The sequence below is a fragment of the Dendrobates tinctorius genome, unplaced genomic scaffold (genome assembly GCF_039654945.1).
Source record: "Dendrobates tinctorius isolate UK_male_01 unplaced genomic scaffold, ASM3965494v1 ptg000233l, whole genome shotgun sequence".
NCBI lineage: Eukaryota > Metazoa > Chordata > Amphibia > Anura > Dendrobatidae > Dendrobates > Dendrobates tinctorius.
The window spans coordinates 1,402,354-1,419,621 of NW_027361900.1; the positions used below are offsets into that span (position 1 = coordinate 1,402,354).

The 17,268-nt window shown below is 46.9% G+C and overlaps 1 protein-coding gene across 1 annotated transcript in view; it reads left to right on the forward strand.

Moving 5' to 3' along the window:
* The first annotated feature begins 1,834 nt into the window (after nucleotides 1-1,834).
* LOC141060257 (uncharacterized) overlaps nucleotides 1,835-17,268 on the forward strand; it is a 77,915-nt gene continuing 62,481 nt past the window's right edge. Inside the window, exons 1-3 of the mRNA XM_073556482.1 lie at nucleotides 1,835-1,850; nucleotides 12,993-13,090; nucleotides 13,289-13,379. Coding sequence (XP_073412583.1) covers nucleotides 1,835-1,850; nucleotides 12,993-13,090; nucleotides 13,289-13,379 — 205 coding nt within the window. The remainder of the gene's footprint in view (nucleotides 1,851-12,992; nucleotides 13,091-13,288; nucleotides 13,380-17,268) is intronic.

A 17,268-nucleotide genomic window follows, 5' to 3' on the forward strand; every position in this document is an offset into this window, starting at 1 on the left:
GAGGCCACAAAGTCTGACATCTTGGCGTAGAGAAGGCCACCAGTAATAACGGAAAACCAGCACAAGGGTCCTCTTGATGCCGACATGTCCAGCGATCTTGGAGGAGTGGCCCCAGCGTAGTACTTCTGCCCTTTTGTCTTGCGGGATGAGGGTCTTGCCAGGCGGCACGGAATCAAGATTCACAGGAGCTACTGTGATAACTCGGGCAGGATTGATAACATTCGACGGAGCCTCCTCCACTTCAGGTGACTGCAGGGACCGGGAGAGAGCATCTGCTTTGGTATTTTTGTCACTGGGTAGGAAGTGGAGCTCAAAGTCGAAGTGAGAGAAAAACAATGACCACCTGGCTTGTCTGGAGTTAAGTCTTTGAGCCGACTGGAGGTAGGCCAAGTTTTTGTGGTCAGTGAATATGGTGAAGGGATGGACTGCCCCTTTCAGGAGATAACGCCACTCCTCCAGCGCCATCTTTATGGCCAGCAACTCCCGATCCCCAATCATGTAGTTACACTCTGCAGGTGAAAATGACTTGGAGAAGAACCTGCATGGAGCCAAGCGCCCTTTTGGGAAAGAATCGCCCCAGCCCCAGTAGAAGATGCGTCTACCTCGAAGACGAAGGGCTTGCCGACCTCTGGCCGATGCAAAACCGGAGCCGTAGCAAAGGCCCGCTTCAGGGCGAAAAATGCATCTTCAGCTTCCTAGGGCCAGATGTTCGGTCTTGCTCCCTTCTGGGTAAGGGCAACAATAGGCTTGGTTAAAGCAGAGAAGTGCGGGATGAATTGCCTATAGTAATTTGCGTTGAATGGCCTTCACTCCGGCAGGTCGTGGCCATTTGAGCAGCGTGGACAATTTCTCTGGGTTCATTCGCAACCCCAAGTCCATGATGATATACCCCAAGAAGGGTAGGGAGGTCTGCTCGAACAGGCATTTCTCCAACTTGGCATAAAGTTGATTCTCCCGCAAGCGTTGCCAGACCAGGCGAACACTCCTCCTGTGAGAGGACAGGTCTGATGAAAAGATGAGGATGTCATCTAAATACACCACGAGGCACAAGTAGTTTAGAAGATCCCGGAAAACGTTGTTAACAAATTCTTGGAAGACCGCTGGGGCGTTACAAAGTCCAAGGGGCATGACCAAATATTCATAATGGCCGTGTTGAAGGCGGTCTTCCACTCATCTCCAGCACGTATTCGGACCAAATTGTAGGCCCCCCGTAGATCCAGTTTGGTAAAGATCCGGGCACCACGCAGGCGGTCAACAGTTCGGGGATAAGTGGTAGAGGATACCTATTCTTGACCATGATGTTATTTAAGCCTCGGTAGTCAATGCAAGGTTGAAGGGATCCATCCTTCTTACGAACAAAGAAAAACCCGGCCCCTGCTGGAGAAGACGACTTCCGGATAAAGCCCCTGGCCAAGTTTTCCTGGATGTACTCCAACATGGCTGAGGTTTCTGCAGGCGACAAAGGGTATATTCTTCCCCTGGGAGGAGTAGCTCCAGGAACTAGCTCGATTGAGCAATCGTAGACCCGATGCGGAGGAAGGGTCTCAGCTTCCTTCTTGTTGAAGACATCCGCAAATGAATGGTTGGCCACGGGAAGCCCCGGAAGGTCTGCGGGCACTTGGTGCAGACTGGTACGGGTAACAGGCAGCAGACAACGTTCTTGGCAAGCGTGACCCAGCGGAGGACTTCCCCGGAGTGCCAAGCAAGGACTGCCTCATGCGACCTGAGCCAGGGCAGGTCATGGAGCAGAGCGTGAAACAAATTAGGCAAAACATAAAAAGCTATTCTCTCCCGGTGAAGAGCTCCGATATGCATTTCCAGCACGAGAGTGACCATGGTGATGGGAACAGGTAACGGCTTGCCATCCACTGAGGTGATCACACACGGCTCTTCAAGGGTGACGACAGGAATCCGGAACTTGTCCACCTTTTCCATCCGAATGAAGTTGCCCGCCACACCCGAGTCCACATATGCCTCCACAGATCTACGCTCCCGACCTAGGAGAATTAAAGCTGAGATGGTAATGAGTAGAGAGGGAACAGAGTCACCTAGGAAGGCCTCTCTTACCTGGCCTAGGCGGAGGAGTTTCCCGGCCTCTCAGGACAGGAACGCAGGGAGTGGTTGGTTCCACCATAATAGAGGCATAAACCTTGCTGTAACCTTTCCCTGCGCCGCAGCTCTGATAGCTTAACGCGATCCACCTGCATGGGCTCCGGGGCAGAACTACTGGCAGGCTTGAACGAATGAGGACTGGGGGCAGGATTGAACCTAGACGGGCCTCTCTCCCTGACTGTCTCACGGGAGCGTTCCTGGAACCGCAAGTCAATGCGAGTAGCCAGAGATATAAGGTCCTCTAAAGAGGTGGGGGTGTCCCAACCAGCAAGCTCGTCCTTGATTTTCCCCGAAAGCCCCCTCCAAAAGGCCCCTACCTATGCCTCATTATTCCACCCGAGCTCTGAGGCCAGGGTCCGGAAGCGGATAGCGGACTATCCCACGGTAAGAGTTCCCTGTCGGAGATTGAAAAGGGACTCCGTGGTGGAGGCCAGACGCCCGGGCTCATCAAAGACCCGGCGGAAAGTATCCAGAAAGTCATGTAGGCTGGATACCACCGGATCATGCCGCTCCCACAGGGGGTTCACCCATGCCAAGGCCTCCCCCTCGAGATGGGACACGATAAATGCCACCTTAGCCCTATCAGACGGGTATTGCTGGGGCAGCAGCTCGAAATGTAGGCGGCACTGGTTAAGAAACCCCCGGCATAATTTGGGATCCCCGCTATACCTAGGAAGCTTCCCCAAACGTGGCGGTGGGTGAGGTGCAGGGTCGCGGGGCGGGACAGAGGCCGCTGTGGACGACTGCAGGGACTTCAAACGGTCATCAACAGACGAAATGTAATTTAGAATATGGGACTGAGTATCACGCTGCTGTGCGAGCTCCTGCTGGAGTCCCACCAGCAGAGGGGCGCTCCCTGGATTGGAGGTTTGAATGGCGGATAACCAAGTGTCCATGGACTTCATAAAAGCCATAATCCGGGTTTGGTTCTCCCGCAAAAAGAGTAGTTCCTTTTGGGTGGCTGCCGAGGCACCAGCGGGGTCCATGGCCTGATTATACTGTTATGAGTAGCAAGAGTGGACCCTCTGGGTCACGGTACCGGGATCCCTGGGGAGAGCTGGCCAGGTGGTGCCGACCCCTATACAGGGTCCGACAGGAGCAGGCCCGAAGGAGCCGAATACCGTGACAGCTGATACCAAGAGGGGTGGCTCAGGTGCGGGTGAGACAGACAAGGCAGAGCGACTGGAGTCAGGAGTGACCGGAGTCAGGAGTGACCGGAGCCAGGAGCAACAGGGGTCAGGAGCGACAGGAATCAGGAGTAACCAGAGTCAGGAGTGACAGGAGTCAGGAGCGACTGGAGTAAGGAGCGACAGGAGTCAGGAGCGACAGGAGTCAGGAGTAACCGGAGTCAGGAGTAACCGGAGTCAGGAGCGACTGGAGACAGGAGCAACAGGAGTCAGGAGCGACTGGAGACAGCAGTGACCAGACAGGGCCAGAATACCGTATGGAAGGCACACAATAATCAGGCGCCTCCATGAGGGAGGAGCCGCCTGATATACCCTGTGCAGGAGCTTGATTGGTGATCGCTCCACATGGGGTGGTGCAGAAGGGGTTAAGTGAGGAGAAGGGAGCACGCCCGCGGCCTAAGGTGCATACCTGGAGCAGGACAGGAAGAGGAACCCTCTTGCTGAATCCCCCGGGCTGCAGGATGGGAGGCTGAGGGTGTCGTGCGGCGGCCAGAGCGGTAAGCGGGGATCCGAGGGGGAACCCTGGGAGCAGCAGCAGCAGGAAGAGCGGGACCCGGTGAGATAGGTGACGCCGGCCCCTACCTGACAGGCGGCGCCGGTACTGGTGGCGCAGGCATGACAAGATCGCTCTCCACAGCGTCTCCAGACTCTGTCACGTCTGTCACATGTGCTCAGTGTGAACCTGCTTTCATCTGTGAAGAGCACAGGGCGCCAGTGGTGAATTTGCCAATCCTGGTGTTCTGTGGCAAATGCCAAGCATCCTGTACGGTGTTGGGCTGTGAGCACAACCCCCATCTGTGGATGTCAGGCTCTCAGACCATCCTCATGGAGTCAGTTTCTAACCATTTGTGCAGACACATGAACATTTGTGGCCTGCTGAAGATCATTTTGCAGGGCTCTGGCAGTGCTCCTCCTGTTCCTCCTTGCACAAAGGTGGAGGTAATGGTCATGCTGCTGGGTTGTTGCCCGCATACAGCCCCCTCCATGTCTCCTGGTGTACTGGCCTGTCTCCTGGTAGCGCCTCCAGCCTCTGGACACTATGCTGACAGACACAGCAAACCTTCTTGCCACAGCTCGCATTGATGTGCCATCCTGGATGAGCTGCACTACCTGAGCCACTTGTGTTGGTTGTAGAGTCCGTCTCATGCTACCACGAGTGTGAAAGCACAACCAACATTCAAAAGTGACCAAAACATCAGCCAGAAAGCATTGATACTGAGATGTGGTCTGTGGTCCCCACCTGCAGAACTACTCCTTTATTGAGGGTGTCTTGATAATTGCCAATAATTTCCATCTGTTGTCTATTCTATTTGCACAACAGCATGTGAAACTTATTGTCAATCAGTGTTGCTTCCTAAGTGGGCAGTTTGATTTCACAGAAGTTTGATTTACTTGGAGTTATATTCTGTTGTTTAAGTGTTCCCTTTATTTTTTTGAACAGTGTATATAGATACAGTAGATAGAGATATTTTTTTTTCTTTACATTGGAGGGTCCAGTTCCAGCTATTGCTGTGGGACCTGTGATTTCTATCTACTCCACTGTGTATAGGATAATAGAGTATAATAAAGTAGTTATGGACGTGACGTAACTAACATTGTGCAGTGACTCTGCTTTCCATATAGTGACAGATATTTCTTGTTGCAGAAACTGTGATTTTTTTCCACTTTAAACCTTTTTTAAACCCCTCTGATCAGTGCGATCATACAACATACAAGCCTCTGATGGCTCCGGTGATGCCCTGTACTACTGTAGTGCCGTGTATCATCACTGCCTGTCAGTGTAATACTAACGGCCCCATACACATGAGATCAGAGTTGGCTGAACGGTCATTTGGCAGACGGCGATCTCTCCCGACTCCCCCATACACACAAATATTCCAGCTTTCCTGTGGTCTGTATGAGAGAGTCGCCTCCAGACTCCTCTAGCGGAGGATTATCTACAGGAAGAGCAAACGGATTATCCTCTGAAATTCAGGATGCCAGATCCTTCTCTACCCTGACATCATCTGTCGGGAGGCCCCCAAATACATTATATGGTCGGCCAAACCCCCCGAAATCAGTGCTTTCCTGGAATTTTAGTCTAATGTGTATGGGGGCGTTATAAGGTAACTTATTGGACGCTGCCTCTGGCCCGGCCTAATAGACCTTCATACATTGCAGCCCAGAACCCATTATTAGGCATGTAAGTATCGGAGTAACTAGGCCGCCCCATACTATCGAGTACTTGGGGGCGGGGGGCATTCAGCCGGACTCTGTCACACCTTCTTAGATGTCATATTACCTTCTTAGATGTCATATTTGCTTTTCAGGGTTTTTGTTAAAGCCTCATCTGTGCCGTCCCTGCGGTGTACATCTATGTTCTGGTGCCCAAAAAGATTCATTTCTTTTTAATAAATGTTTAACATGTGATAAATTATAAAATGTGTCTTCTGATTTTTTCTTCTTACAAGAATTGTTGGAGCCAGTTTTCTTTAGAAACATTTTAATATCACCTTTTTCTGGAGTTTTTCTTGTAATATAGGAAAGCCTAAGGCCAGAAATAAACCCCATAAATCACTGTACATGGAGACTTTGGGATCAGATCATTTCTGTCCACGTTGATTGTGGAAGCAAAAGATCTTTTTTAAAGCCTCAAACTTCTGTGTGTGACTCAGAGCTGAGATCTAACGGGATAAAAGATTCCAGTGCGGGGAAGACGGGAAACCTTCATATAGACGGCCGGTGGGGATGGAGTCAGTGACCGACTCTGGCCAAATCTGTTTCTAGAGCCGTAATAGAAGATGAAGATGTCGTCCTTACCATGAAGGAGTTATTTCTCATGTCGCCTGTAATGAATATCTGTTGTGAGTTCATTTTCCCCTTCAGCATTGATGTCTGATGGACTCCCTCTGCTGGTGAAGGGAGGTAGTGAAATTGATTTAGATGGGAAGAACCTGTCATCAGAGCAGGCGGAGGGTGATTGGACATCTGGAATCTCTGAGTGGATATAAGGCAGCCGACGTCCTGCAAGGTTGCTGGTGATCCTTTCTGCTCTGAGCTCTGGCCTCCAGTCTAGTTCCTGTCTTCTAAAGCTAAGTTTTTGCCCTGCTATTATTCCATGAGATTTTGTCTGGTTTACTTAGTGTTTGTGTTCAGCCAGCTCTTGCTGGGACTGGCTGAATTCCATTTTTGTCTCTGATCAGTTGATCTCTTTGCTCTTTTTTCAGAATATACCTGAGTGCTGATATAGTGATTTTGAAGTCTAGCGACTTCAGGGCCTTTTTTCCTATCAGACGGTTGGGACATTTTTGGCAGGGTTTTTGCAGATTGCAGCCAGCATCTTTTCTGTCCTGTCCTATCTAGTTAGTTGGGCCCCATCGTTTGCTCAGCCTGTCTTTCTGTCTGTGTTTGTGTTTTCATCTGTTTTTCACCGACAATACATATTGGGGGCTGTCTATTGCTTTGGGGTCTGCTCTGGAGCAGTTTAGATTTCCCCTTTCTTTCTTTAGGCTTATTTAGCTCTCCGGCTGTGACGAGGGGTCTAGGAACACCGTAGCAACCCCCCACGGCTACTGTTAGTTGTGGTGAATAGGATTGGGGTCTGCAATCCGATAGCTACCAACCTCTCTGGTTTTTCCGGACTTAGCTTGTATTTTTGTTTTCTCCTCCTCCGGTGACTCATTCATAACAGAATCACCAGCCATACCGCAGATTCTAGGGTACTCAATAGCAGGAAAGAATTGTTAAAAAAAAAAAAAAGTGTCAGAATTTTTTTTTTGTGTATATTTTTTCCTCTATTTCTCTGAGGCCGTAGGGGGAATTTTTTCTTAATGGAGATTAAGCAATTGTCTGATCGTGTGGAGCAGCTCACTGCTGAAGTGCGGGAAATTTCCGCCTATCTTGCTCATTCACATGCTGCTGAACCAAAAATCCCTACTCCTGATGTGTTTTTTGGGGATCGGTCTAAATTTTTGAATTTTAAGAATAATTGTAAATTATTTCTTGCCTTGAAGCCTAACTCATCAGGGAGCTCCGCGCAGCAGGTTAAAATTGTCATCTCTTTGCTGCGCGGCGATCCCCAGGATTGGGTGTTTTCTTTGAAACCTGATGATCCTATTCTAACTAATGTGGACGCATTTTTTCAAGCCTTGGGGTTGTTGTATGATGAACCTAATGCTATTGATCAGGCTGAAAAGGCCCTGTTGGCATTGAGCCAGGGTCAGGATGCTGCAGAGTTGTACTGTCAAAAATTCCGAAAGTGGGCGGTCCTTACTACCTGGAATGATGGTGCCTTGGCAGCTCTCTTTCGGAAGGGTTTGTCAGAAACCGAAAAAGATACTATGGTGGGATTTCCTGTTCCCTCTGGTCTTGACGATTCTATGTCATTAGCCATTCAGGTTAATCGGCGTTTGCGTGAACGCAGGACTTGCACGAGAGGTGTTGCCACCTGTTGAACAAGTGTCTGAACCTATGCAATGTGATAGGTGTAATAAGCTGTGTTTTTTTGTGGAGATGCCTCGCATATTATTTCTCTCTGTCTTAAACGAGAGAAACGCTTTGCACACACGTTTTCTGTGGGTGGTGTTCAACCTAAGTTTCTTCTGGCAATTACTCTGATCTGCTCCCTGTCCACATTTTCCGCCAAGGCTTTTGTGGATTCGGGAGCAACCCTGAACCTAATGGACTTGGATTTTGCTAAACGTTGTGGATTTCCTATGACACCTCTGCGGACGCCTATCCCTTTGAGGGGGATTGATGCTACTCCTTTGGAGAAAAATAAACCTCAGTTTTGGACCCAGGTGGTAATGCGGGTCGCCCCAGACCATCAAGAAAATTGCAGATTTTTGGTGTTGCATAATTTGCATGATACCATTATTCTGGGGTTTCTCTGGTTGCAAATCCATAATCCAGTTTTGGATTGGAAATCTGTGTCTGTGGTGAGTTGGGGTTGTCGGTGTGCCCTTAGTGACGCTCCTGTTTTCTCCACCTCTCCCCAGTCGCATGAGGTTCCTGACTATTTGGCTGATTTTTATGATGTGTTTAGTGAGAGTAAGTCTGCGTCTTTGCCTCCTCATAGGAGTTATGACTGTGCAATTGAGCTGAGCCCTGGGTGTAAATTTCCCAAGGGTCGTCTTTTCAATTTATCTGTACCCGAGCACGAGGCTATGCGATCCTATATTTAGGAGTTTTTGGAGAAGGGTCATATTAGACCATCCTCTTCACCCTTAGGTGGTGGGGTTTTTTTCGTGGCCAAGAAAGATGGTTCATTAAGGCCTTGTATTGACTATCGTTCCCTCAACAAAATTACTGTTAAATATCAGTATCCGTTACCCCTGATTTCTGATCTATTCTCCAGAGTTAAAGGTGCTTGCTGGTTTACCAAGCTTGACCTCAGGGGGGCGTATAATCTTATTCGCATTAAGCATGGGGATGAATGGAAGATGGCGTTTAATACTCCGGAGGGACATTTTGAGTACCTGGTGATGCCTTTTGGGCTCACTAATGCCCCTTCTGTCTTCCAGTGCTTCATGAATGATATTTTCCGGGACTTTGTGGATAAATTTTTGATCATCTATCTGGATGATATTTTGATCTTTTCCAAGGATTGGGACTCTCATGTGGAACAGGTTCGGACTGTGTTCCGGATTTTGAGGGAGAATTCCCTGTATGTCAAGGGATCGAAATGCCTTTTTGGTGTACAGAGGATTTCATTTTTGGGATTTATTTTGTCTCCGTCAACTATTGAAATGGACCCGGCCAAGGTACAGGCCATTTATGATTGGGTTCAGCCCACTTCTTTGAAGGCCCTCCAGAAGTTTTTGGGTTTTGCTAATTTTTATCGTAAATTTATAGCTAATTTTTCTGGTATTGCCAAACCATTGACTGATTTTACTAAGGAGGGTGCTGATGTGCTGAATTGGTCTCCGGAGGCTGTTTCTTCCTTTCAGGAGCTGAAGCGGAGGTTCACTTATGCTCCGATTTTGCGGCAACCTGATGTCTCATTCCCGTTTCAGGTAGAGGTGGACGCTTCTGAGATTGGTGCAGGAGCTGTTTTGTCCCAAAAAGATCCTGTAACATCTAAAATGAATCCCTGTGCTTTCTTTTCCCGAGAGTTCTCCCCATCCGAACGTAACTATGATGTGGGGAATTGGGAACTGTTAGCCATGAAATGGGCATTTGAGGAGTGGAGACATTGGTTGGAGGGAGCTAAACATCAAGTCGTGGTCCTTACTGACCACAAGAATTTGATTTACCTTGAGTCGGCCATACGCTTGAATCCTAGACAGGCCAGGTGGGCCTTGTTTTTCACACGTTTTGATTTTGTGGTCTCTTTTCTTCCGGGCACTAAGAATGTCAAGGCAGACGCCCTCTCTAGGAGTTTCTTTGCTAATTCTCCTATTGTGACCAAGCCTGCTACCATCTTAGGTGAGGGGGTAGTTCTTTCTGCCATCTTGCCCGATTTGAGACATGCTCTGGAAGAGTTTCAGGAGGACAAACCTGATCGTTGTCCCATTGGAAAATTGTATGTTCCTGACCAGTGGAGGAAGAGAGTAATGTCTGAAGTTCATTGCTCCGCATTGGCTGGTCATCCAGGTATTTTTGGTACTAGAGATTTGGTGAGTCGGTCTTTTTGGTGGCCCGCCTTGTCTCGTGATGTCAGGAATTTTGTGCAGTCCTGTGGGACTTGCTCTCGGTCTAAACCTTGTTCTCGCTCTAGTGGGTTGTTGATGCCTTTGCCGGTGCCCAGGAGGCCATGGACCCATATTTCAATGGATTTTATCTCTGATATGCCTGTCTCTCAGAGAATGACTGTTATTTGGGTGATTTGTGATAGACTCTCTAAGATGGTCCATCTTGTACCACTCCCTAAGTTGCCATCTTCCTCAGAGTTGGTGCCCTTGTTTTTGCAACAGTTGGTTCGCTTGCATGGGATTCCTGAGAACATTGTATCTGACAGAGGAGTTCAGTTTTTTTCTAGAATTTGGAGGACTTTCTGTTCCAAGCTGGGAATTCAGTTGTCCTTCTCCTCTGCGTTTCACCCTGAGACCAATGGGCAGACGGAGAGAACAAACCAGACTTTGGAGTCGTATTTGAGATGTTTTATTTCTGCTGATCAGGATGATTGGGTTTCATTTTTGTCCTTGGCCGAATTTGCTTTAAATAATAAAGCTAGTTCTGCCACTTTGATGTCACCTTTTTTTTGTAACTTTGGGTTTCATCCTCGATTTTCTTCAGGACAGGTGGAGTCTTCTGCCTGCCCAGGTGTTGACACTGTGGTGGAGAGAATGCACCAGATCTGGGACCACGTAGTGTATAAGTTGTCTCTTTGCCAGGAAAAGGCCCAGCGGTTTTCCAACCGGCATAGGACCATTGATCCCCGGTTTAAGGTGGGTGATATGGTTTGGTTGTCATGAAAGAATATCTCTATGAAGGTGGCTTCTCCAAAGTTTAAACCTAGATTTATTGGACCTTACAAGATTTTGGAGATTCTTAATCTGGTCTCTTTTCGATTGGCTCCTGTTACATTCAAGATCCATAATGTGTTTCATAAGTCTCTGTTAAAGAGTTTTGTTGAGCCAGTAGTTCCTGTGGTGGCACCTCCTGACCCTGTATTGGTTGAAGGTAATGTGGAATATGAGGTTGAGAAGATACTGGATTCTCGTCTGGCTAGACGGAAACTCCAGTATTTGGTTAAGTGGAAGGGTTATGGCCAGGAGGATAATTCTTGGGTCCCTGCATCCGATATTCATGCCAAAAGATTGGTTCGTGCTTTTCATCGGGCCCATCCTGATTGCCCTGGAGGCGTGGATGAGGGTTCGGTGACCCCTCCTCAAGGGGGAGGTACTGTTGTGAGTTCATTTTCCCCTTCAGCATTGATGTCTGATGAACTCCCTCTGCTGGTGAAGGGAGGTAGTGAAATTGATTTAGATGGGAAGAACCTGTCATCAGAGCAGGCGGAGGGTGATTGGACATCCGGAATCTCTGAGTGGATATAAGGCAGCCGACGCCCTGCAAGGTTGCTGGTGATCCTCTCTGCTCTGAGCTCTGGCCTTCAGTCTAGTTCCTGTCTTCTAAAGCTAAGTTTTTGCCCTGCTATTATTCCATGAGATTTTGTCTGGTTTACTTAGTGTTTGTGTTCAGCCAGCTCTTGCTGGGACTGGCTGAATTCCATTTTTGTCTCTGATCAGTTGATCTCTTTGCTCTTTTTTCAGAATATACCTGAGTGCTGATATAGTGATTTTGAAGTCTAGCGACTTCAGGGCCTTTTTTCCTATCAGACGGTTGGGACATTTTTGGCAGGGTTTTTGCGGATTGCAGCCAGCATCTTTTCTGTCCTGTCCTATCTAGTTAGTTGGGCCCCATTGTTTGCTCAGCCTGTCTTTCTGTCTGTGTTTGTGTTTTCATCTGTTTTTCACCGACAATACATGTTGGGGGCTGTCTATTGCATTGGGGTCTGCTCTGGGGCAGTTTAGATTTCCCCTTTCTTTCTTTAGGCTTATTTAGCTCCCTGGCTGTGACGAGGGGTCTAGGAACACCGTAGGAACCCCCCCACGGCTACTGTTAGTTGTGGTGAATAGGATCAGGGGTCTGCAATCCGATAGCTACCAACCTCTCCGGTTTTTCTGGACTTAGCTTGTATTTTTGTTTTCTCCCCTCCGGTGACTCATTCATAACAAATATCTCCTGCAGTATTACTAATGCCGATTCCAGTGTCGGTAATGAGATGAGAATTAGCGTTATGGAAGATGAGTCTATGAGGAACGTGTTCAGCTGCCGGCTCCGAGGAGGAAACTGCTTGTTGTCTGTCGCCTAAATATATAGGTTTTATTAGAAGATGTCAGGGAAGAAAACTAAACCCTGTAAGATAATAAATCTCCTCATATGTTTCCCTTATTATCTCCAGTAATTGTATTATTACACAGGATTCTTATGATGTTACATCGGATCATCTTCTTCTCATTCAGGTCTCTACAATATCGGATCCTCTCAGTGAAGATCTTCTACAAAAGATAAATTTCCTGTTTTACCCATCAAGGATGGATATGGACAGAGACAAGATGGCGGAGAGGATGTTACACCTCACCCTAGAGATCCTCTTCCGTCTCACTGGAGAGGTGAGAGATTCTGATGACGTCACATTACATCATTCTTATCTATGGGAATAACAGATGGACAGAACTGGAGAGGTGAGGACTCTGGAAATGTCTGTAGTGAGATTTATTAATGTGTTTCTCCATTACCAGGATTACACAGTGGTGAAGAAGACCTCTTGTGATCGCTGTCAGGACCCTGTGTCTGAGGGATGGGGAAGACCCCTGAGCCCAATCACGGGGCCTCCACCTCACCCCCTGATCCATGAGGACATCAATGAGCAGAAGATCCTAGAACTCATCTACAGGATGATAGAGCTGCTGACTGGAGAGGTGACACTGCTGGGAATGCTGGGACATTATACAGTAACACTATGAAGGGATCGGGGGATGACGGTATCATTGTATGTGTCAGGTTCCTATAAGGTGTCAGGATGTCGCTGTCTATTTCTCCATGGAGGAGTGGGAGTATTTAGAAGGACACAGAGATCTCTACAAGAACGTCATAATGGAGGTTCCCCAGCCCCTCACATCTCCAGGTAATAGACAGGACTAAATACACACGGCCTATAATTATCTGTATGTAGAGAATGAATTCAGTCCCTGTATGTGTTTCCTCCAGATCTATCCAGTAAGAGGACAACACCAGAGAGATGTCCCCGTCCTCTTCTTCCACAGGACTGTAACCAAGAAGATCCCAGTGCTCCTCAGGATCATCAGGTAGATGGAGAGAAGGTGTCAGGAGATCTCCCCTATGATGTGTAGACGGCTGTGAAGGTCTTGTGCTCAGTCTTGTTTTATCCACCAGTATTATATGTTTTATACTTGTGTAATGAGAACGGTGGAGATGGCAGGATTAGAGCTGATCATAGATGGGACTTCTCCATCTGTCTGTGACTTTTACAATATTTGTTTCAGGGTGAAGATCTGACCCATATTAATACTACAGAGACATATGTGGGAGATGATGAGTGGTGTAAAGAGGAGATTCCCACATATGACTACCCAGGTGAGTAGTAACCACTGAATGCAGAGAAGTCACAGATTCCTCTCAGTCACCGGCTGTGGCTGCTTTATCGGTGGTGTAGTCCGGCCGTATTACCATGATCACCATTTTGCCTCTAGACCACAACATTCTCCTCCACCCAAAACTGTTCACATGACTTTGGGCATTGAAAGCCCTTTTCTATCGAACTTACAACCTGGAGGATCCACCTACTCCCTGGGATTAGGAGACGTTGACCGTTACCTGCCCAGATCTGTAAACTATAAAGCCAAATGACAGCGTACGTAAAATGTGCTGGCTAGTTAGAAAATCACTTGATGAAAAATATTATACTGGGCCTGTAAGAGAAAGCGGAGGGTAATGATGCTGTTGGCTTCCTAGAATCCTGAGATCTCATTTCAGGGCTGAAATCTCATATCCTGAGATCTTGATACCGAGATTTCCATCTGCGTATGCGCCGCGCCCCAGCAGCCATGTTCACGGAGTCCACCGCACTGGAGGAAACCACGGACATGCGAGGGGCTCTGGCCTATCACGAAAAGTCGGCATAGTCCCCCCCGCAGCAGCAGACACTTCAGGCAGCAGCAGCGGTGGACACCCCGAGCTGCGGAAGCAGCAGCGGAGGCGGCCACCTTGGGCAGCAGCGGGCACCCCGGGCAGCAGTGCCAGGCACCCCAGCCGCTGCAAACACTCACAGCTGCGCACTGCACATCGGACACCCCCTCATCCCACCCTGCGGTCTGCAGCATCACCCCACTCCTGCCTCCTCCAGCAGCGACCCTGGGACCCGCTTCACCACAGAAATAAGACGCATGGATTATAAGAAGCACCACCGTGTTATTAAAAAAAAATTCCTATTTTTCTCCTCAAAATTTGGGGAGCGTCTTATTATCCAAAAAATACGGTAACATGTTTTTTTTTTCTAGTTCTTTTTGTACAGGTTCATTTTGTATGGTAGTCTGATGATGGTGGGATCGGCCTGCCTCACTTTTGTGAGTCTGCAACTACCTGGTAGCCTTTAAAATAAGGTCTCCATTACCTCTGCCAAATGCCTGAGATCTAAATTTAAGACACATCAGCTCTGCACTATTATAAAAAGTTCTCTATGAATATCTAATATTTCGTCTTGAAACTCAACTGATGGAAAATATTGGCCCTTACGATAGTTTAGATTGCCAAGAGCCACCGAGCCCCATACTCTAATTACCCAGAGAGTGTTCACCAGAATCATAGGAAACAAATGGACCTTACAAATTATTTCCCAATGTCTCTTCAATCCAACAATCCCCTGTATATGGTTGTACACTACTCTCTGGGCACATGGTAGGGCTAAGAAAGGAAGGAGCGCCATTTAGCTATTCGTACACAGATCTTGATGGAATAGTTTGCAGACACGATGTATTGGGAGCATTGTTAGTGATCACCTGGCAGATCAGAAGATGGCCACCACGAGAAGGCTTGGCTCTATCTACTCTATTTTCCAGATCCCAGTGATTGCCTTGCTCATCATCCCTTAACCCCTCTTCATGGATCTGGACTTACACAGAGACCCCTAGGCTTGGGCCAAGGTGTTACCTGCTATTCTGTGGGGTGAGATGGCAAGAAGAATAGTCAGGTAGTTGGTCATAACCAGGCGGGCAGAGAAAATACAAAATCAGAAGACACAAGTGTAGTCAGTAAGCGGGCTGGGATTACACCAGGAAACAAATACACCAGCTGAGCACAGAGGACTGAACCAGAGGAGAACAAGGCTGTATCTGGCAGATTCCGGGAATAGGCTTCAAGCTTTAGTAGGGTTTGGTGCTTTCTAATTGGCTTAAGCAGGTAGCAGATTGCTACCAGATTGCTGGACAGCACATAAACCCATACTGCCAGGCTGGATGAAACTACTGGTCTCAGGCACCCTAATCTTAGTGGCTGGACAGAGCCAGCGCCACCCAGAGCTTCTGGTTTCGAGGTCTCTTCTATTACCAGCAACGCCTGCACCATAAATAAGGCGCTGCTTGGTGATGGAACCAAACATCGCAGGAGCAGATTCCAGGGGAGAGGGGACACACCATCTGCAGATGCCCTAATATAACAAAATTACAGGAAACTAAAGCAGTAGAAATCCCCATAAAGTGACTCCATTATGGAAAATATAACCCTCAGTGAATTATTCTATGGGAGTAGTGACACTTTCCAGAAATTAGCTCGCACTGGATGTTGCAACATGAAAATTGCACATTTGCCATTTTATTACCCAGCACATAATGCCCAGATTGTGCTCCAGGAAACACACACCGTAAATTAAGTGGATTCTTCTCACTATAGTAATGCCACATATATGGATGCTAAATATGGTTTGGGCGCACTACAAGGCTCAGAAGAGAGTGGATATTTGACTTTGGGAGAGCGGATATTGCTGTATTGGTTTATGGAAGCCATGTTGCTTTTCAAGAGCTTTTGAGCCACAAATATTGTGGAAACCTTTTGATTTTTCCTCTGACAGATGATGGACCTTAGTGGTGTCTTGTCTTTCCGTGAGATGAGTAGAAGTTTTATTGGTATAATTTTCACATATATAACATTGTTTGTTGGATTTTTATTCCATGTTTGGGAGGCAGAATGAACAAACCATTGAACACCATGATGCACTGGTTCATGCTATGAGGCTTTCGATTAGACTGTGAACGGTCATTGTCTTGGATAATAATTCAATATTTTTAAAAAGCTTGTATTTTTTATGGACAGCTTAAGTAGAAATGTCCAAAAGTATAAAATTTGAAGATATTGTATTCAAAATTATTATTTGGTTTTATTTTTAGCAGATGATTGCACCAGGAGATTAGAGGGAACGCTCACATCTTCAATTTTTAAATCTGATGATCTTGAGATCCTACAAGATACAACTGAAGTGACTGCCATTACTCCAGATATACCATCATCCCTTCATAGCAAAGATCTGTCATCTGATCCTGTGAAACAGGTCCCATGTTTTAGTTTATTACCAATTACTAAGGAAAATCAAAGTCACAATATAAGCATTAAGAAATTAATTGATTTTAAAGGAAAGGAGCCATTTTCAGATTCAGAATATGGAAATAGTTTTCTTGAAGAGACTTTTCGTAAACATGAAAAAATTCACATAACAGAGAATAGATTTTCTTGTTCAGAATGTGGGAAATGTTTTACTCAGAATTCACATCTTGCTACACATGAGAGAATTCACACCGCAGAGAAGCCATATTCATGTTCAGAATGTGGGAAATGTTTTAGCCAGAAAGCAAATTTGGTTAGGCACCAAAGAACTCACACAGGGGAGAAGCCTTTTTCCTGTTCAGAATGTGGTAAATGTTTTAAACGGAAATCACATTTCGTTAACCACCACAGAACTCACACAGGGGAGACGCCTTTTTCATGTTCAGAATGTGGGAAATGTTTTATACAAAAATGTAATCTTGATATACATCTAAAAATTCACACAGGGGAGAAGCCTTTTTCATGTTTAGAATGTGGGAAATGTTTTATCCAGAAATCAGATTTGGTTAGGCACCAAATAACTCACACAGGTGAGAAGCCTTTTTCCTGTTCAGAATGTGGGAAATGTTTTATCCAGAAATCAGATTTGGTTAAGCACCAGAGATCTCACACAGGGGAGAAGCCTTTTTCATGTTCAGAATGTTGGACATGTTTTATTCGAAAATCAGATTTGGTTAGGCACCAAATAACTCACACAGGTGAGAAGCCTTTTTCCTGTTCAGAATGTGGGAAATGTTTTATCCAGAAATCAGATTTGGTTAAGCACCAGAGAACTCACACAGGGGAGAAGCCTTTTTCCTGTTCAGAATGTGGGAAATGTTTTGCAGATAAATCACATTTTGTTACTCACCAGAGAACTCACACAGGGGAG